We start from the raw sequence: 20,688 nt of genomic DNA, 5'->3' as shown, positions 1-20,688 counted from the left end.
TAAAATGAATGACCATAAGTGTAATTTACCCCATGACTCAGCGGTTAATTATTAATTATATTATTTATTTGTACCAAGTGTTGTTGTTCATTGCCGTGCAGTATCCGTTTCCTTTCTTTCTCTTCTCTTCGAGAAATTCAATATCTGCGTTTGTCTGATTGAAACAATGACGAAGATCATCTCATTCAAGGACGAGTTCTCTTTCGGTTTGATTTTTTATTTTTCTTTATTAGTTCTGCTTTACCATTCAAATTTCTCTTCTCTTATCTGTTTGGTTATGATTCAACATCATGAATGAATCGCTCTCTAATTGCAGAGGAAAGACTCGAAGAATCCCGTGATATTATCGCCAAATACCCCGACAGAGTCCCAGTAAGTTCACGGTTGTAATTTTTAATTGTAATGTTTGGAAGATTCTGGTTCAGTTCAGCATATAATGTTGGTATTAATCACAAGATATCAATTGATTTTTGCAGGTAATTGCTGAGAGGTATTGCAAAACTGATCTCCCCCAAATGGAAAAGAAAAAGTAAGTTGTTACTTTGTGATCTCTAACCCAATTTCAGCTAATTTTAGGATAATATCCATATTTTCCCTAATCGTTTTCTTTGAAGTGCAGTTTTATTCATAATATCCACACACACACACAAAAAAAAAAAAAAATGTTTAACATCAATTACTCAATCATGTCTAAAATGTTTAAAATGTGTTTCTAATAACAATCAAATAATTACACCAGCTTCTTCAAGTCACTAGTATGGTGCAGAATTATGAATGTTGCAGGACAATTATTGTGTCATTTTCGAGTTTGTCTTACAAAGAGTAAACCCAAACCAAATCCAAAAAATTTCGTGTCACTATCGTGTTAATCTGTTATTGTATTTTCTGAGTTATGTAATTTTGTTAGTCATTATATTAATGATAATATTTAAAAATATAATAAGATAGGATACTATTTTTTAAATACTTTATGTCATTTCGAGATTAGTATATTAACAATAATCATCGAAAGTCTGCTAATATCATGATAGAGGGTCATGTAATGTGTTTATAATAAATTAAGAGATTTGAATCATATTTGCAAATAATAATTATAATTTTATGATTTTTATTAATAAAATGACATAAATACATGAGAATATAACAATAATTTTAAATATTCGTATCATTTTGTGTCGTTTTTGGGTTAGCATATCAACCTTAACCCAATCCAAAAATTCGTGTGTCAGTTTCATGTCAACCTAAAAATTACACATTACCTGCTAAGCTAAACTCAAATACTAAAATTACGTGTTAATTTCGTGTTGTATAATCTGGTTGTGTGTAATTTTGCCACCTTTAGTTCCATTAGAATTATATTTATTTTGTTCCCATTCTGATTCTTCTGATAATGAACACATATCTTTGTTGTTGCTTTCCAATTATAGATATCTGGTTCCTCGAGATATGTCAGTGGGGCAGTTTATTCATGTACTGAACAGGAGACTTCATTTGACACCAGGGAAAGCTCTTTTTGTTTTTGTGAAGGATACCTTGCCTCAAACTGGTAAAACTTGAATATCTTAAATTGTTTCAGAAAATGCGTGTGATGTGCTAGAATTTGCAATAATGTAAATATGTATGTGCAGGTACTCTGATGGGCTCTCTTTATGAATCCTTCAAGGACGAGGATGGATTTCTGTACATGTGCTACAGCAGCGAGAAAACCTTTGGTTGTGCTCATACTTGTTATGTTTAAGAAAGGCCCTTTGAAATAAAATCTTGTACACCCTTTGAACACATCAGGGCTTCTTTCATGCTGTAAGAAAGGCCCCTCCTTTATACATCATCCGAATACTGTAACTTATTTTTTCTTCTGTTTGTATTATACTGTTCTATCTCACTGATCTACTGCAATCAAGACTAGTTCTGAATCACTTATTTTCTATGACAAAGTGAGAAACTTTACACATCAAGTTTACAGGTATTTGATAAAGAGGATAATGTGATGACACTGCTGAAACTCTCGCATCGTTTCACCAAAATATTTTGCTTCGTGACAGGTGAATTTGAGATTTCCACATTAGTAAATATGTGATGGAGCCATTTCCATTTGCTAGGCTGAATGAGGTAAAAAGATTGCTCTGAAGATTAATAGCAAATGTTAGTAAGAGGAGCTACTCAAAATGTCTTTACTAGCTTCATCCAAAAACAAGTGATACATTCAATACAACTGCGTGTTCTTTCTCAAGTAGTATCCACGCATCGTACACAGGAGCATTTCAACAAACATTTACGTAGTAATTTTTATGAACACTTTGTCATCAAGTATCAAGGGGCTAGCCTAGCCCTGTCCAAGCAAGCCCACTGTAACAATTATCTTTAGCAAAAAAAGAAAAAGAAAAAGAAAAAAGAGAACTAGGAAGAGCTCTAAACATGACAAAACAAGTGAAGTCACCAAATCAAAGCGATCTCTGTAACTTCCCCACTTGATTCCCCTTTCCCATAAACCTTTAGCCAGCAAAAAAATAAGAGACTATGAAAAGAGTTTTTGACCGCCTTTTTTCCAGACACCCCGAACAGGTAATCCTCCATCTGACTGGCTTCCTGCTAGATTTGGATCGGGATCAGGATCAGGATCCGAGTTTCTAAGATCCATTGCAGCCATTGAACCATCACCAAGTCTCATCCTGTGAAACTTTGAGGTTTTCTTTCTTTGCTTGTTCCCACTGCCCCCATCTCTAGCATTCTGATTAGATCCATTCCCAGCAGAGGTTGAAACATTTAGGCTGCTCAAGTCCGCCTGTTCTTGCACCTTCCCTTTAGTACCACGATACCCATCCTTTGTCAGCACCTCTACCTCCTCCTGTGGTGGATTATACTGCGTCTGAAGCGCACGGACTGTGCTCAAGACACTATCAGCCAATTTATCCTTAGAACTACCACCTTCACCATTTATCCCCTTACCTTTCTTTGTGTTGATATTACTTTTACGGTCACTGCCAAGGTTCGATCCATCAACTTCCAAACCATTGCCTCTCACACTAGCATTATAGGTGTCTATCAGTTCCTTTTGCTTCTGAGGATCAGGACAAAGTCTAGCCAACTCAAGAACAAGATGCGACAAACCATATTGCTTCACATAATGCAGGTAATTTCCGGTGCCAATTGAACCTTGACGATACTGTGAAGATATGTCTTTGAAAGAAGCATACTTTTCCTCATCATAATCAACAGCAGCCCGTATTTTTTCCACCAACGATTTGTTTGCAGTTTGAACATCCTCCACATTACGGACCACTGAATTGGTCGGTGGTGTTTTGCGGACTTGTGCTGCAGAAACAGGAGGGAAATCAGAAATGGATGGTTTTGATGATCTGCTCTCAGAAAGAGTTGGGGCTGATGCAGAATGCATTATCCTATTGTTGCTGCCTAAATTTCCTGTAGGGCCAGCTGAGATATGTCCTTGAATCAATGCTGGTCGGGCCTGAGCCTGAACAGAAGTTGCATAACCAGACAGCGCGGGTCCACCAGCAGAACTTCGTGAAGTTGAAGGTGCAGCATTGATACTATGCCGGGATTGAACTGAAATACCAGGTGCAGCATTGATACTAGGCCGAGATTGAACTGAAATACCAGGTGCAGCATTGATATTAGGCCGAGATTGAGCTGAAATACCAGGTGCATTCGCACGGATTGGTGCTGGCCATGCCTGAGTGAAACTGCCAGCAGCCTGAACTGGGCTGGGAATCTTTACATTTTTTTTTTGGCGTCGGAGATGTGCTGCCATTGTGTTATTAGGCAAACTTTCTGTTTCTTGTTTGTTTTGTTGTTGACTACTGCCTGTATTCATGAGAGGAGGAAAGGAAGATTCTTCCAAAGGTGTGCTCCTAGAACCTTGCCCCAAAGCTTGAAGATATCTAGAAGGCATTTCTGAATCTGTTGCAGCTAATGATTCAAATGGCTGAATTAATGGATCAATATCATCAGCATCTCCATGATCAGAGACTATTTGTGCATTAGATGACGATGATGGATCATGAGATGTGCCTTCTGAATGAGCACTTTCCATACTTGCTAGAATAGCTATAGATAGTTCATCATCATATTGATCATGATGGAATGCCACTGCCCTTCCCCTTCCCCTTCCCCTTCCCCGATGATGATCTTGTTCACTCCTTCGCCGAAACTGAAAGCTTGTAGGAATCTGATTTGCACAAATCAAAGAGAAACACAAAAGGCAATGATCAATAAGCCAAAAAGCTTAAAAATGCCATTAGGAAAACACCCCTGTCCCCTGAAGCTGTGAATTAGAGAAATAAAACATACCTGCAGAGCCGCATTGCGCTTAGCGCGAGACATACGCCCCCCATGTTCAATGGTATTATGTCGCTGAAAAATTCCAAGTCAATGACTTCAACATACATTAACAGAGTTCCAACAAACAAACACGTTCACACAAAGATAAGCCCAAAATTAATGCGAGCATATTATATGAAATGGTCATATAGTACCAACAACAGTTGTATGCACCAGAAATCACCTTCATTTCTGCTTCATTTTGAAAGACAATAAACTTCTTGGCAAGACAAGCCTCATCCTCGCATAGGAAATGCTCACGACGGAAGTGAATCTATAACCAACTTCCAATTGTCAGGGAAATATTATTTGTTCAACATTGCTTGAAAACAAGTGGTAGTGACAATCTAAGAACTAAATAGGTAAAGAAAACACGAGTAGAATACAAATACCATACCTCAAGGTCATCATAGTTCTTATAATACTCATATTGTCCAGGATGCCGCCTGCATTTAAAATAATAGAAATTCATTGAGATTATCCACCATATTATGTCTTCCAAATTATACGCTATAGCATATGTTACCTTTGGCATATATGACAGGTATAATGCTCAGTGGACATATGCGTGTACAATTCATTATCTCCATAGAAAGGGGATTTACAAAATTCACACATGGGATGCCCCATGAATCCACCTCTCTCACTCTCACTTCCATCAACCTCAGAATCACCCGTGCTTACATGCTGATTCAATTGTGCTCTAGTGTATAGCTTTTGTTCACAAATGAAAACCTAAAACACACAGAACAATCAAAAAATAAATCATGCAGCCAAAGAAGGATAATGGATAAAACACAAGCAAATAATCAAGTGATGAATAAACAACATGCAATCCACTCCAAGAGACAAACAATAACAATTATTCCTAAGAACAACAAACTAAGGAACAAGTGGCACATCAAAGTAAATGCCATACTGCTAATACCTCGATGCTTTGTAAATATATGACCAATCAAAGCAGTAAATGACAGAACAAAAACAAACAATTTAAGATTCAAAATAGATGGATCTTACCTTCCGCCCTTCCAAACACAGACTACACATTAGCAACCTATGCCGATGAAATAAATGACCCTTTAACTGTTCTATGTTCTTAAACTTTGCTCGACGTTTTGAGCCATCATTCACCTCCTCCATCTTGTCACATACACTACAAGAAAGCCTGCACATAGCCTTTATCATCTTGTAATGATCCACATCATCAAAAAATGCTTCCGAATCCTCATGATACCAGTATGATCCAAGTCGACCCTCCCTTGGTTCAGATGGCAAGACCGCAAAGTCATTTATCATCCTTGTATATTCTCCTAAAGCCTACAACATCAGCCAAAATAAAACACAGAAATGTTAATTCATAAACTGTAAATTTGTTATGGATGTAAAAACAAAAATATGAATCTCAATAGTTCTTCCTAAAAAACCAGCTTCAAGGCATAAAATTAACAACAATTAAACAGAAAATGGAAAGCAATGTGATACAACTTTCAAATCAATGCCCAACACTGCAGTAAAGAAAAAAAATGTCCCCTCTATGCTTAGGTTACATATGAAATAAATTCAGTTTAGGATTACAAAGAAGTTAATAAAATAGTTCAAGAATAAGTAATTTATGCTGAATATAACATATTCCACAAGATAAAATGGAAAATGAGGTCCTCAATACAGCCAAGATATATGCAAGAAGCTTTGAGCAATTGCATATATCTCATATTGATAATACATATAAAGGCGAACCCCAACCTTGGTTACAAAAATAACGGGAGACTCAGTCTTGCAGATGCAGCACCGTCTATCACCACAGATGAAACGGAGGCGAACCACGCAGGTTGAGCATACCTCCCTGTGCCCACAAGCTCCATAAGCCGCCCACTCCAGAGAATCAGCGCAAACCGCACAACTATCATCCATGACTCTCACAAATTGATAAGGGCTTTGATTGTATGAAGATGACGGAGAGTAATCGGGCACAGGAGATCTAGGGTTTACAGAAAGATAGAAAATATGAGAATCGGAAGAGACAAATCCAATTTCCAAAATTCGACTTCGATTATTTCTACTGGGGATTGAAGCGATCCGATTTGGAAATCTTTTTTATTATGAACTGATGAAGGGGAACGAAGTAATTGAAATTTTAATTAAAAATTTAAAATAATTAGGGCTGAGGGTCGGTCGCTGTTCATTAGTACAACCGAACTGAATCGATTTTACCCGAACCAAAACCATGGGTTCGAAAACCGAATTATACACAGGTTGAAAAAAATGATCTCGGCTTGAAACCAAAAAGACAAAAGGGTATGTTTAATGTATATTTTACACTCTTAAACTTGATAAGTTTTGTTTATTGATATTCTAGACTTTTAAAATAACATATTATGCATTAATAGTTGGCTTTAAGAACATATCATTTTTGATAGATGAGTGACATACAGAACGAACTCACGTGCTTTTTTTGCACGCACATGTCATCTCGTCTGTTAAAAATGTTAGATCAATAATTTTGTGTGCATGATATTTGAATGAACCAACTATAGATGTGTGATAGATTTTGAAAGCCAGTTATAAATGTGTTTTAGATTATTTTAAAAGTTTAGAGTGTCAATAAACAAAACTTACCAAAACAAATTAAAATCAATTTATATGTATGTTAAATTATTTTAAAAGTTTACATTGTTAATAAATAAAATTTACCAAATTTAAAGGTGTAAACAGATATAAAACCAAATGTTTTAAAAAAAAAAAAAAAAAGCAACAATGACAGATTTACGCTTTATATCTTGAATATATCAAGAATCTCTAAAAAAAAAATATGGACAAGTATATTGAATTCTAGATTTGTCATTAATAAATAGGATATCAATTACAAAATGGATGTGTTTTTACTCAATATTAATAGATCCGTCACTTTATTACATGATTTTTAAATTTTATTTTAATCAATTTTTTAATACTTTCGTCTATATAATTTCATCTATTTTTATATATTAATGTATAAATATTTTAAAAAAATACAGAAGAGGAAGGGACTGGTATATTAAAAAAACACAGAAAAATTAACTATTTACGCTAATAAATATTTAAATGGTATTAATTTAGTTAATAGATAAATTGCTCAACATATCATAAAACTTTTACATACAAGATTAAATAAAAATAAATAAAATAACAAATGTCAATACTTGGTGAACAAGAATACACAACGACCGGACAAGTCAATAAACAACAAACTTTTCCACCAAGTAAGTAACTAGTCATATGTCAAAAAAAAAAAAAAAAAAAACTAGTCTAATATATGTGCTTTCCTCAAATTTAACTTCATTTAATACATAATTATTATTATTTTTTTGAAGAATAATTACACATTTGTAAAATTTTGACGTGTAATATCCTATATTTATATATTTAGATCTATTAGAGCATGTATAATGGTTGTAACATTTATTTGTTATAATCAGATATCACCTCAGCACAAATAACACTCATAAAAAAATACTTCATTATAATATTTTATTATGTCAAAAGTTAGTGGGATCCATTTGTTATACAATTTTATTAATTCACTAAATTAATATATACTTAATAAAATAATTAATTCAATATTCATTTTATAAAATTTAATAATTAAATTATTATTAATTAAATAAAATTATTAAATGACTAATTATTTATAATTAAATAAAACTAATCAATTAAAAATATAAAATCTTAAACAAAATGGAAAGAATAAATAATTAAAAGAATTGAAATAAAATTTGTACCATGTAAGTAAAACTAATCAATTAAAAAATTGAAACAAAATTTGTAATTACCGATGTAGTTTTTTCACAAGTTTCTTAATAAAAAGATAAGTATGTTTTTACCTTTGGAAATATATGTTTTTTAAACAAAAACAAATAATTTTATGAGTGGTAGAGAATTGTCTGTCACTTCCTAATTCCGATTGGGGGCTGAGTTGCCTCGTGCGTCATATGCAACACATCAACCCCTGCGTGAATTACAAATAACCTACTGCGATTCAAGTTTTTTCAATTGGCCCCAATAGTTTCCTTGTTACTATTGCAAGCAACTTACTTAAAAACTGTAACAATAAAAAGCACATCTCTAATGGTTGTGTATTATAAGTAACAAACTTGTAACACCTATCAGATACGATAGAGCACGGTCCCTTCGCGCATTTCCACCAAAGGCACATCCGCCTTAATAAATTCTAAAAGCTCTCCAAACGACCAAAAACCTTTCTCAATTGACTTAAGCAACTTCACAACTTTTGCCTCTTCAGCATTAAATGTATAAGACAATGGTCATATAGGTTTTGGATTCTAGTTCCATGATATGGGAATCTTAAAGGTACAGTTTCCACTTCCTTGATGAAAAATATGTACTCACCCAATCGTGGATGTTAGACGCCTTGGAGTGGAAGGGGTTGTATCCTGTCTTCCGTTGAAAGGTAACATAATTCTCGACCTTTCACCGAGTCATAGAATGTAACGCCCGAAATCTCAAGTTACTCATCATACAGGAGTCATAGAGAAGATCTATCCATCCATTATGATGAAACTGGCCCACTAGGATTTCAAACGATTGTAAATATCTCCTATCACCTCGGATATCAGATATTGAAACCCCCCTATCTATATGGCTAATATAGATCGTGAAACATCTGTTGGTGGCTATGTAGGACGATATTGGGGTCCAGGAACCACACATTCAAGGTCTCTCATCCAAGGGTAAAGACTTTTCAAAACGGTAATGGCTCCTTAAGATACTGAAGAACCTATGGTTTCCATCCTAAGGGTTTTCACTCCCTTTTTCCTATAAGCCGATGGACTAGTTTCCTCTCCTTCTCCAGAATTTTGAATAATGATAATAGGTGTAGAAACCAATTGTTGCTCTAACTATGTACTCTCATAATCCTCTCTGTACAACTCATGAGTATCATCTCGACTCATGCTAAAAACCCAAAACCATGAGGAAAGAAAAAAATTGAAGCTACAAAAATTAACTACAAGGTTAAAAGGAAAAACTTACATGTCAAAGCTTGAGAAAGAACCTGCCGAAGAAGAACTTTGAAGACGGAAGGGACAAACTCCAATGAGAAAATCACTAGAATTCGCCGAAAATTGCCAAAAGGAGAAAGAATGCAAGTGAAAAGACATGAGGAGTTCGTTTGAGGAAGAAATGACATTTTAAAAGAAATGGAACACGATGCTTCATAAAACGAGAGAAATTGAAGACGTGTTCATGCGTGAGAGGTGAGGAAAACCGTGCTTGACAGAAGACCATTAAATGTCCAGCCCAAGCTATATAGTTGAACAGCCATAAAGGGTTTCTTTGGTCCTTCAAATGGGCTTCTGATAACATCCGAATATTATCCTTGAGGCAAATGTATAATAATAAAAAAATGGAAGAAGTCTCCAGCATTATGCCACGCAATGTGAACCATAACAAAATACGCCATATAAAGGTATAAAGAGATACGACGAAAAGAGTTGAATGAAAGAGGCCAGCTATTATTCTTCATATCAGCGTACATCCGTCTTAGTGGTTCCAAGAATATCAAGGGGTGCATGTACAACCATCATTAAATGGGAATAAATATACTTAAATGGAAATTAATAGCCTTTAAGAGGAATAATGACATGACTGTTCGAATGGAACATCATTAATGCCAAAAAGTTACAAAAATCTACATAAATACTCAAACTCTGAGATATTATAAGTATGCTTCCCGACTCTCACAAAAACTCTTGTCAATTATCCTTATTATTCCTAAATACTATACTGACTTTGATATCAGAGTAGACCCCGCCGATCCCAACAACACTCGTGAGTGGTTCAGACCAAGGAAGTTTACACAATTATCATTAATAAAGAGGGATAAAAAAAATATTTTAGTCTATATTCCATAAACTTAATGTGTGATTTAGTTAAATGTGACAATTATTTTGAAAATGAAAACGTAATAAAAATAGCAAATAGTACGGTTCATTTTTTTAAGATTGATTTTATATCTAAGAGCATGTCTAATGTGTGTTACAAGTCTGTTACTTGTAAACACCCAACTGTTAGAGAGATTGTGTTTTTGTTGTTATAATTTTTAGTGAGTTACTTACAATAGTAACAAAGAAATTAGTGGGACCAATTGGAAAAACTTCAGCTGTAGGATGTGGTTTGTAATTCAACGCAGGGACTGATGCATTGCATACGTGTGCACGCGCCATACAAGGCAATTCAGCCCTCAATCTCAATTAAGAAATGGCAGACAACTCTCAGCCACTCATATTTGTTTTTTTTAACATATATTTTTTAAATAATTAGTTATAAAAAACCTAGATCTATAATTATAAATTATGTTTCAGTTTTTTTAATTGACAAGTGGACTCTACATCTTTTGAAGTAATAAGTACGGTAGTGGAGAGTTTTTTTATGAAAGTATGAAAGTTTATTTTGCTTAGTTGGCACCTCAATGTAACAAACAAACAAATGTTACAACCATTATGTACGCTCTAATATATCTTATTGTTTTTCCATCTCCATTACAAGTCATTAAAATTGATTAATTTCGAATATAAACCCATCTCAAACTAGAATTTGTAGCTGATGATACCATAAATAAATTATAATGTCTACATTGGACCATGGATTTTATTGATTCTTTTTATTTGGCCTTTTATTTTCGATATTTTTTTATTTGTCCTCTTAAATATAAATAAAACGCAGAATACAATCTTTCAAAAAAAAAAAAAAACTTGGAATACAAAATAAACAAAAACGTCATCGTATCAGATATCACATTTGATCCACAGTGGCTCATCAAATTGACCATTCAACCTATCCCCATCTTGTACATCCAAATGCAACTTCCCAAAATCAAGATCCTTATCATCTCCATGAAACCACGCTGGCGTCCCATCTTCATACCCATTCCACGTCAGCCTCCTTAATCCACTTCCATCCGACTTGGCAACATACAACTCTCCATATGGCTGAAACTGATTGGGCATTGACACTGGTTCAGCTGTCACGCTACCCATATTACTCGTAAACAACATCCATTCACCATCTTTGCTCCAGCAAACATGGTTTATCCTCTCCTTATCAACCTCACTCGACCCCTCCACTCCTGCCACGTGTATTCTCTTTAGATCAGAGCCGTCGGTTTTTATCACATAGATGCTAAATATCGCTGGGTTTTCAGGATTGTGCCTGTTTGATGAAAATGCAATAAGGTCTCCTTTTGGTGACCAGCTCGGCATTGTATCAATCCAGGGCCCGTTCGTTAATTGTCGGAGATTTCCCTCCCACTCTCCGTCAACGGCGTCCATAATGTAGAGATTTTTATGGCCAGACCTGCCGGATCGGAATACCAGAGATTTTCCGTCTGGTGAGCACGACGGGAAGGCGTTATTGCCTGTGTCTTCTCTCGTTAGGATCTTGATCTCGGAAGCTATTTCGTCGCGATCGCCGTTATTCAGATCGGAAGGGTGAAATGTGATGCGTGCAACCTGAACAGGTGTTCTTACTGCCTCGAAGATTGGGCCAATGGATGTGTAGATCACGTGTTTCTCCGTCGGACTCCAGCAGTTGCAGAAGGCTACACGGTTCTTCAGTAAACTCCATCGCTTAGTACCGTCCGATTTCACGACTTTTAAACCTCCATCTGCGTCTACAAAGTCGGGATTAATGGCGATGAGATCACCGGCGGGAGAAAACGAGGGAAATGATCCGCTGATGCGCAGCATTCTTAAACCCTTGATCGGAGATACCACTGGTTCGATATTTGGTATCATCGACTCGCCGGGAGATGACTCACCTCTGAATCTATGATAACCTAGAAACTCTGAATTTGGACTAACAAATGGGTTATAGTGATGGAATTTTGGGTTAGTTGTCTCGGTAACCGGATAAAAGGTCTTTGTCGCCGGTTCAAATATCTCGATATGCCTGTAAGTCTGGTTGCCCCGCCGAGTCGCCAAGGCGATTCGGCTACCATCATGCATAGCCGCTGGGGTAAAACAGTGAACACCTGGTGGAGTAACTCGAATTGGAGTAAGTGGAAACTCAGAAAACTCGAGATCCCCGGGGAAACTCGCCTGGAAAATGCTCCACCATCCATCATCAGCTTGGCGATGGAAGTAAATAGTCTCATCACCTGACCAAGTAGGCCATCCACCTTTTTCACAAACAATCACTCTTTTCTCCGGATTCGATTCTTTGAAAACAACAATATCAGTATGCAGCTCATGAAAATCACCTTCCCAAGGACGAGACCCGTAGGAAGCAACAGCTATAAAATCCCCGCTGCGAGAAATTGCAGGACTGAAATCAACAACTCCATAGGGTGTCAAGCGAGTAATTACATCCCCATTTTGATTATCAAGATCGGAGGAGTAAAGAGCAGACCAACTCTTAAAAGGTTGCTGAGGCTGTTCATGAGCTGAGATGAAGTAGAGACGGTTGTTCTTGATAACCGGACGATCATGGAAAAGGCTCTCTGCAGCAGTTGGAAGCTGCTGAGTTTTGGGAACTCCAATTGAAGATGAGTAAATTCGAGGGCAACCACTTCTTTCAGAGACGTAGACAATGGATTGATCATGGTGATTGATGAATTGGGCATTATAGTTGATTGATACGCCGTCGGTTAGCCTAGTTTCAGAGGAATCGGAGAGTTTGGAATGGTTGAGATCAGAAGGGAGATTGACGGAGAAAACATCGAAGCCATAGTTGGTTCTGCCAACGGTAGTGAAGATAATAGTACCTTTGGGATCCATTTGAAGTGTATGTGGAAATACGAAAACGTGAATGGAATATTATAGTAATAGTTGAGAGTGTGGTGAGGTTTTTATAATGAAATTTTGGGGAAAAAAAATGGACAGATGAGGTGTGTGATGACGACATTTTTTTTGTGTGTCCTGCTAGTTGAGTCGGTGCAAGTAAGTGCAATGAAAGCAGATGCAATGTCGTCCCATATCCAAAAATGTGGAATACTAGGAATTTTTTGTAGTATTGTGGAGTCAGATAATGATGTGCGAATGGAATAATTTCTTCAAATCCATATCCACTCCATAATAGTGATTTGAGCTGCCTTTTCCATTACTTGTCAACAAATTCACAATTGTAGCAGCAGCCACGTTTGAATTGATGCATACAAGTAGGATGAAGGGAGGGCCCAAAACTGATGCATAATTGAAAATAAAAAAGTCAAACCGATTCAAATCTAGTCAAACTGAACCAATTTATAATTTGGTGCAGCTCAGTTTGTCATTTTTTTTAAGTGGGGTGGTTTTCTATTCGGTTTGATTTTATTTGGTTTTAAACTGATTAAAACCGAATCGAACCTACTTTACTATTTTTAATTTAATTACTAATTTATTATATATTTAGACATATTATGTGGTCTAATAGTATTATCGTGACTGTGAAAAAACATTAATATTATTATAGTTATAAAAGAACTAGAGAATGATTGGATTAAACCCAATTAGGTCCATGACCTATATATTAAAAGTTATAAGTTGAGGATTTAATTACTAATTTTGGAAAGTTAGGGAGTCTAATTGATTTTCAAAATATAAATTGAGGACCTAATTGATGATTTTAGAAGATTGAGGACCTAATTGACTTTTAAGATATAGATTAGGGATTTAATTGGACTTTTAAGTCATAAATTTTTTATTATTAGTATTTTTTTTTGAAAAAGTTTTAAATTTTGAAATTTGTATTAAATGTCCGTTTGGTGTGTCGTAATGCAATGTAATGTAATTAAAACCGTAATGTAATCAAAATTGTAATAGAATGGAATGGAATAGTGATTCCATTACCATGTTTGGTTGACAAATAAAAAAAAATGATGAAATGTGAAACTAGTATATAATTAAAATGTGAAACTAGTTTACATAATTAAAATCAACAAAAAAAAACATGAAAAACGTGAAATTAGTATATAGTTTTCCGTGTTTTCATAGTATTTTTTTTTTACATTTTCTCATTTTTTTCATTTTGCATTTTCACCGTTTTTTCCTATTTTCTCATTTTTCATATTTTTTTTGTTTTTTTTTTTATTGTTTTCAATTTTTCTAGTTTTTACGTTTTTTAGAATGATGAGAAGTGAGATTTAACAAATGAGAGGTTGGATGAAGCTTTAAAAATAGAAATTAAGATTACATGCTTTGGATGTAATGAGAATTCAAACCATTTCTTTTTATGTAATGAGAATTACAATAGTTGTTAAACAAAATTTAATCCATGAATTTCTCATTCCATTACAACAAAATTTTAATGTGCAATCAAACATGGTAATGACCATTCAATGTAATGGGCATTCCATTACAAAGTCCATTACGTTTTACCAAACGGACCCTAATATGTTTAAATTGAACAAATTATATGCATCATTGTTACAATTGGACTACAAAAGTTTTAAGGTTATGTATTTTTTTTTTTTAAATCTGTGCAGTTTATATAAAAGAACCAAACCGACCTGAATCAATTTAGTTTTGTTGGTTCAGTTTTAAAAATTCTTCTTTATTCGATTTAGTTTGATTTTTGAACCGAACCGGTATCTATTCATCCTAGACTTAAACCTACTTAAAAAAAACACATGAAAAATTTCAAGCAAATATAACAAGTTAGGCCATGAACTGCTGGTTCTTAAAGAAATTTCAAATTGAAGTTGTAAGTGCACTTAGCACATTTACTTCTCTAGCTAGCTCAACTGGCAACACATTGTCAAAACATATTTCTTACAACTTGGATTGCAAATATCAAACTTTAATGCAACAACGGAAAAAAAAACGTATGACATAGAACTAAATATTGCTGGCCACGGCATAAAATAAACGAAAAGAAAACCCACAAATTACAACATAGAACTAAATATGTAGTAAAATTAATTGGAAAAAGATGCAACTATATAGCGTCTGACGAGAGTCTCGAACTGATATAAAGGGTGGCCCGGTCGCACTACGCGTCCCCGCTGAGCGAGGGTCCCGGGGGGCGGGTCCCGGGGGGGTCCCACCACAAGGGTGTACTGGGGGCAAGCCTTCCCCTGCCAATTTGTTTGGCAAGAGGCCGCTCCTAAGACTCGAACCCGTGACCTCTTGGTCACACGACAACAACGTTTACCGTTGCGCCAAGGCTCGCCCTCAGTCTCGAACTGATATAATCAGATAAATTATAAAAATGAAAAAAAAGAAAGACATAAGAACATAATTAAAACAACGTGCAAGAATTTGTGTGTTCATCAACATATAACTATGCATTCAATTTCTAAATGACATATGGAGCATTGGCTATGTTGAACCAACCAAGTTTCCTTGCAAAACTGCACAGACGTCCTTTTCCAGTTAAGAATGTGAACTCAATCGTTTGAGACCACAGCCAGAGACAGGCAATGGGAGGAAAAACTGATGCCTAAATTCTACCAAAGATGAGACAGTATCTTAAATATGGAGCACCCATTCTCCGCAAAATGAATCGCCATTCAGCAAAATTCTAACATTAAAACTAAAACCCACAAAATACAAGCAGTCATTTTACAAGGACTTACCGTGTTTTTGCAATCAATAGATGGTTTTCTGGAGATATGTTTGATGGAACATATTTAATGAGCTTTGTTTCTAATCCATGTCCCTTCACCCACTTCATCCGTCCCATGTCAATTATCTGCTTACACATAAAACCTAACACAGCTCTTTCAATTGGTTTCATGTTTCTTACAACATCTTCAATCCCATTTGCATCTTCACTAAGTTGCTCTTTCCCCCTGTAATCAACATATGCATCAAATAAAAGATGAACCATCTACCATCATTACAATTTACAACCAGAATTGTGGTCAATTTAGATTTCAAACATATAGTAGAGATAAGAAGATCCGGAATTTACAAAGATTGTTGATGCAGTTCACAATCGAAAGAGAGATCTGAACTATGATCAGCATCTACTGCCCAACTGGTAAACCAAGTAATTGCATGAAATTCTTCCTTGGTTATCCCCAGATCAGCAATGAAATTTTTATCTGCAAGGCAGCAAATTCATACTGAAAAACAAAAGCATTCGAATTAAGAATTAAGAAACAAGTACTAAAAATTGTGCAGGCAAGATAAGATGCAATGGTTACTTATGTAATGCTTCCATTGACAAAGATGATGGCAACACATTGCTATAGCAAGGGCCCTAAGGGAATCATTGCCACTGCATTGTTCAGGAAGGCAACATCTTAGCGTCAAATCTACAGAGAAGTATTCAGAGGAAAAAACGAGACGGTTCAGTGTTATGATTGCAAAGGTTATTCTGTCAATCCCGAAATTAATTTCAGAAGCATGCTACTTACCAGTTGCAGGCCCACAGAGATGTTTGCCAATAGCAAGATAAGGAAAACCTTGCAAAGACTCAACAGCATTCAAGTTTAAATCCTCAACTACAAATGTAGAAGTAGAATGTAAGTTATTTTGTAGATATGCAATTCTTATGAATTTTTTTCCTTATATTCCCAAACTTCAGTTAATATTACATTTAAGAAGATTAAGCATTGAAGTTAAGCCGAGAGAGGTGAAAAATAAGTAGAAACGATGATCAAACAATTGAATTGATAACAGGATCTTGAGAAACCTTACTATCAATCCTCAAACGCTCTAATATCAAGCTCTCTTTTTGTCGCAAGGACCGATCAGCCTAGAAACAACAATTGCACGAAATAAATATACTACATATTGCACAATGATTCAGGTTCAACAAGCTCAATAAGTTTTGCAAATTTTAGTTCTGAAACTACAAGCAATGCACAATGATTCAGGTTCAACAAGCTCAATAAGTTTTGCAAATTTTAGTTCTGAAGCTACAAGCAATGAGACCTCTGCATAAGCAACATTAAGTAAATCCAACTAACCTTTAGTTTGTATGATTTTCGCTCAACAAGAAAGACCCTTTCAATCCCATAACAATCTGCAAGCATCTGAGTCAAGTACGCCCTCCCTGCTCCAAATTCAACAACTGCAGGTGCATTATCACCATATAGCCTATTATCATCACACTGTTCTTTCCCAAGAGAACCTTTCAACACCCCGAAATCCTCCAAATTCCCGAGAATTGATGCTTGTTGCTTGACATGTTTCTCTTGAAATGGTAACTTCCTGCTCAGTGATGACTCCATATTATGATACTAAACTCCAATTATCATAGCTATCAATAACAAAAAGGTTTAGCTAGAATACCTGTCTACTTCTCTCTTAATCCACATGCTACAAGCTTCTGGTATTTTATAGGATTCCGGAATGTCCTTACATATTGAAGCATGAACTGATTCAATCTTCCCTATTAATTTACAAAATTCAGCTACAGTCATACTATAAACAGCCTTTCTCTTCATTTCAGATGTAATGTCATCATCCTCTTCTTTGCCAGCATTAATTCCCTTCTGATAAAATGGTTGTGTAGACAAGGACATTTGTTGTTTCAATAACGGGCATCTCTTAACATGCCAGTCAAGGTTTTCTTTAAGAACAGAACTATTTCAACAAGCACGCAAAATTAACCAAAAAAACTAATTGCAGATAAACTGAAAGAATAAAGGGAGAAATTATATTACTGCGAAGGGTCAATTGGGCAGGGAATAAACTGGCCATCGCCCCTCGGCTTGTGGTTGCCGCAGAAGCTTAAACAGTTGAAATGCACAAAATCAGAGATTTAGCAAGCCACATAAAAGAGAGGAACGAGAAACGAATACAGTGAGCTTACGGAGAATCATTTAGTGGGGAAATAGAACAAAATCGGTTCTTTCCGGGGAGCCAGAACGTGCACCGGCACTTCTCCATTTCTGCCCAGACTTTCTTCCAGTTCCGGCGGTACTAGGGATCGGATTTCAACTGAAGTTTTTTCAGTGCAGTAGTTTGGATACAAGACTTTCGTGTTTCGAACTCGGATAACACTCTGTACTTCCCATAATTAGGGCTTTAACCGAGCCCAGTTTTAGCATTCTCATTCTAGGCTAATCAGAAAATTGATAAGTTAATATTCTTTTCGTGAAGTGCTCACGAGCTTGTTAACGAATATGTTTACTAGCTTTGTTCACGAACAGGGCCGGCCCTAGATCTGGGTACGGGGTGCGCCGGCTTAGGACCCAAAACTGGAGGGGATCCAAAAAAAAAATTTAATGTTATAAATAAATTGCTTATGTTTTAAATATAATAAATAAATTCAAAGTAGATTGTCTTGTCTTCTAACTAGAGAGGGGATGGATTTGGTTCCCACATCTGTAATTTTAATATATTATTAATATATAAATAATATGGGTAGTTTAAGGGTAAGAAAATAAGTTTAAACATATTACCTCATTTAAAAAAAAAAAATCATTTTATTAGCTTAGTTTCATTTTATTACTTTAATTTGATTAAATTTAAAATTAATTTATGCAATGGCATGTATAAAAATTAATTTAAAATTTAATAACAAAAAAGCAACAAAAACAATATCAATAATAATAATAAATCTAATTCAATATCTCTTCTCTTTTAGATCTTTCTCTCTCTTTTAGATCTATCTTCTCTTTTTCAGATCTGGCTTCTCTCTCTCAGATCTGTTGTCATGGTGAAGAATTTTTATGAAGATGGAGAATTTTGAGATCTATCTTCTCTCTCTCAGATCTATTTCTCTCTTTTAGATCTTTTTTCTCTCTTTTAGATCTATCCTCTCTCTCTCAGATCTATTTCTCTCTTTTATATCTTTTTCTCTCTTTTAGATCTTTTTCTCTCTTTTAGATCTATCTCCTCTCTCTCTCTCTCGGCTAGGGTTCATGGTAAAGCGTGTTAGGGATAGATCTAGGGAGAGGGGGGCTGTGGCCGGCGAGGGGGGTCGGATCTGGAGGGGATTTGCGGCAAGGAAGGGGGCGGTGGCCTGGTGGTTTGGGGCGAGAAGGGTGAGGCAAGTTTTGTTGGCGGCGAGCGTGCACCTAGTGTAGATCGGGGCGGGGCGCTTGGCGGGGTGGAGGCAGGGGAATCCAGGGGCGTCGGTAGGGATCTCGTGGGCATGGATGGTGCATCGGCAGGGTTCTCGCGGGCGCCGCCCGTGCGGCTGGGGACGGATCTTTGCGATCCACAGGCGGCAGATTCGACAAGGTTGTCGCGGCTGGGTGCGGATCAATGGGAGATACGGGCGGCTGGGTTTTCTGATGCCGGGGGTAAGGCTTCCCCAATCTCGAGGGGAGAAGTGGGGCCGGGGGTGCCTGGCGCAGGGCTATGCGCCGATAGTGCCGGGCACTGCCCAGGCGCTGCCGGCTCCTCGGTCGGGCAGTGGGCTGGGGCTGTCGGCGCAGTGCCTTGCGCGGGATCCTCTCCTCCGGGCTGTGAGGGGCAGGCAGGGGCTACGACGGGGAGGCAGGCTGCCTCGGGTCTGGATGTTTCTAATAATTCGGGAAGGGTGGGTGTTGTAGGAGTAGCTCATGGGAAGACGGTCTCCCCCAGACCTAGGGTTCAGATGAGCGAGATCGGTAAAAACTCTTGGAAGGACACGGTCATGGGGGTGGCTGAGGAAGAGCCGGTTTTAGAGGAAGTTTTAATGGTGGGAGATTCTGATGATATGTTCTCGGATTCTGATGAGGAAGATAATGGCCAGGAGGATCCTCTCTGTCCGGTCATTAGACTTTCCGCTGCAGAGAAGCGTGAGCTTAGAGAGAAGTGGAAGGTGTCTTTGATTGTTACTGTCCTGGGTAAGCGAATTAGTTTTAACTATTTTGCCCAAAGAATACAAGCGCAGTGGGCAAGGAAAGGTAAAGTCAGTATTACTGACCTGGAAAATGACTACTATGTCATTAAATTTACTAGGGTTGAGGATTATAATTCGGTTATCAAGGGAGGCCCATATATCATTTCCAATCATGTTTTGGCCTTAAGGCCTTGGGTTCCTAATTTTAATCCTCACGACTGTTCGGTTAACAGGATCTTGACTTGGGTAAGATTCCCGGGCCTTCCCATTGAGTACTACAGTGAAAACTTTCTGAGTAAAATAGGAGGTTTGGTTGGTAAGGTCCACCATGTGGACAAGACTACAATTGGGGCCATTAGGGGTAAGTTTGCTAGGGTATGTATAGATGTTGATCTGGCTAAACCTTTACTTTCTAAGTTCTGTGTTCAGGATAAAGTGTTCTTTATTGAGTATGAAGGTTTACATAACATCTGTTATGATTGTGGCATGTATGGTCATTCTCAGGAGGGTTGCCCTAAAAGGGAGAGGGTTGTTATAGAGAGGGTTGAGAGTAGTGTGCGGATTACTGGAGGGAACCAGGGGTATGAAGGGAACTTTGGTCCCTGGATGGTGGCAAAGAGGCCCGCTAGACGTAGGAATCAACCTGCAGTG

The 20,688-nt window shown here is 36.7% G+C and overlaps 4 protein-coding genes across 4 annotated transcripts; 1 reads left to right on the top strand and 3 right to left on the bottom strand.

Annotated features, from left to right (window-relative positions):
* Positions 1-91: 91 nt before the first annotated feature.
* Positions 92-1,916, top strand: LOC136217185 (autophagy-related protein 8i-like). The gene is made up of 5 exons (XM_066003769.1): positions 92-206; positions 317-372; positions 477-529; positions 1,428-1,546; positions 1,629-1,916. The coding sequence occupies exons 1-5, from the start codon at positions 167-169 to the stop codon at positions 1,736-1,738; spliced, it is 378 nt and encodes a 125-aa protein (XP_065859841.1). The 5' UTR covers positions 92-166; the 3' UTR covers positions 1,739-1,916.
* Positions 1,917-2,157: 241 nt separating this feature from the next.
* On the bottom strand, positions 2,158-6,463 carry LOC136217184 (uncharacterized). The gene is made up of 7 exons (XM_066003768.1): positions 6,082-6,463; positions 5,356-5,655; positions 4,865-5,073; positions 4,736-4,784; positions 4,523-4,612; positions 4,309-4,371; positions 2,158-4,186 (listed from the first exon to the last, which is right to left on the bottom strand). Exons 1-7 carry the CDS (start codon positions 6,247-6,249, stop codon positions 2,516-2,518), a joined length of 2,550 nt encoding a protein of 849 aa, XP_065859840.1. The 5' UTR covers positions 6,250-6,463; the 3' UTR covers positions 2,158-2,515.
* Positions 6,464-10,917: 4,454 nt separating this feature from the next.
* Positions 10,918-13,155, bottom strand: LOC136217181 (uncharacterized). The gene has a single exon (XM_066003766.1). The coding sequence runs from the start codon at positions 13,107-13,109 to the stop codon at positions 11,121-11,123; it is 1,989 nt and encodes a 662-aa protein (XP_065859838.1). The 5' UTR covers positions 13,110-13,155; the 3' UTR covers positions 10,918-11,120.
* Positions 13,156-15,630: 2,475 nt separating this feature from the next.
* LOC136217182 (tRNA:m(4)X modification enzyme TRM13) lies at positions 15,631-18,279 on the bottom strand. The gene is made up of 9 exons (XM_066003767.1): positions 18,076-18,279; positions 17,927-17,992; positions 17,553-17,846; positions 17,228-17,471; positions 16,956-17,013; positions 16,673-16,759; positions 16,460-16,570; positions 16,225-16,357; positions 15,631-16,102 (listed from the first exon to the last, which is right to left on the bottom strand). The coding sequence occupies exons 1-9, from the start codon at positions 18,150-18,152 to the stop codon at positions 15,883-15,885; spliced, it is 1,290 nt and encodes a 429-aa protein (XP_065859839.1). The 5' UTR covers positions 18,153-18,279; the 3' UTR covers positions 15,631-15,882.
* Between the last annotated feature and the right edge of the window lie 2,409 nt (positions 18,280-20,688).

This window comes from Euphorbia lathyris, chromosome 2 (assembly GCF_963576675.1).
Source record: "Euphorbia lathyris chromosome 2, ddEupLath1.1, whole genome shotgun sequence".
NCBI classification, from domain to species: Eukaryota; Viridiplantae; Streptophyta; class Magnoliopsida; order Malpighiales; family Euphorbiaceae; genus Euphorbia; species Euphorbia lathyris.
This window is presented reverse-complemented; position numbering and strand designations above follow the sequence as displayed.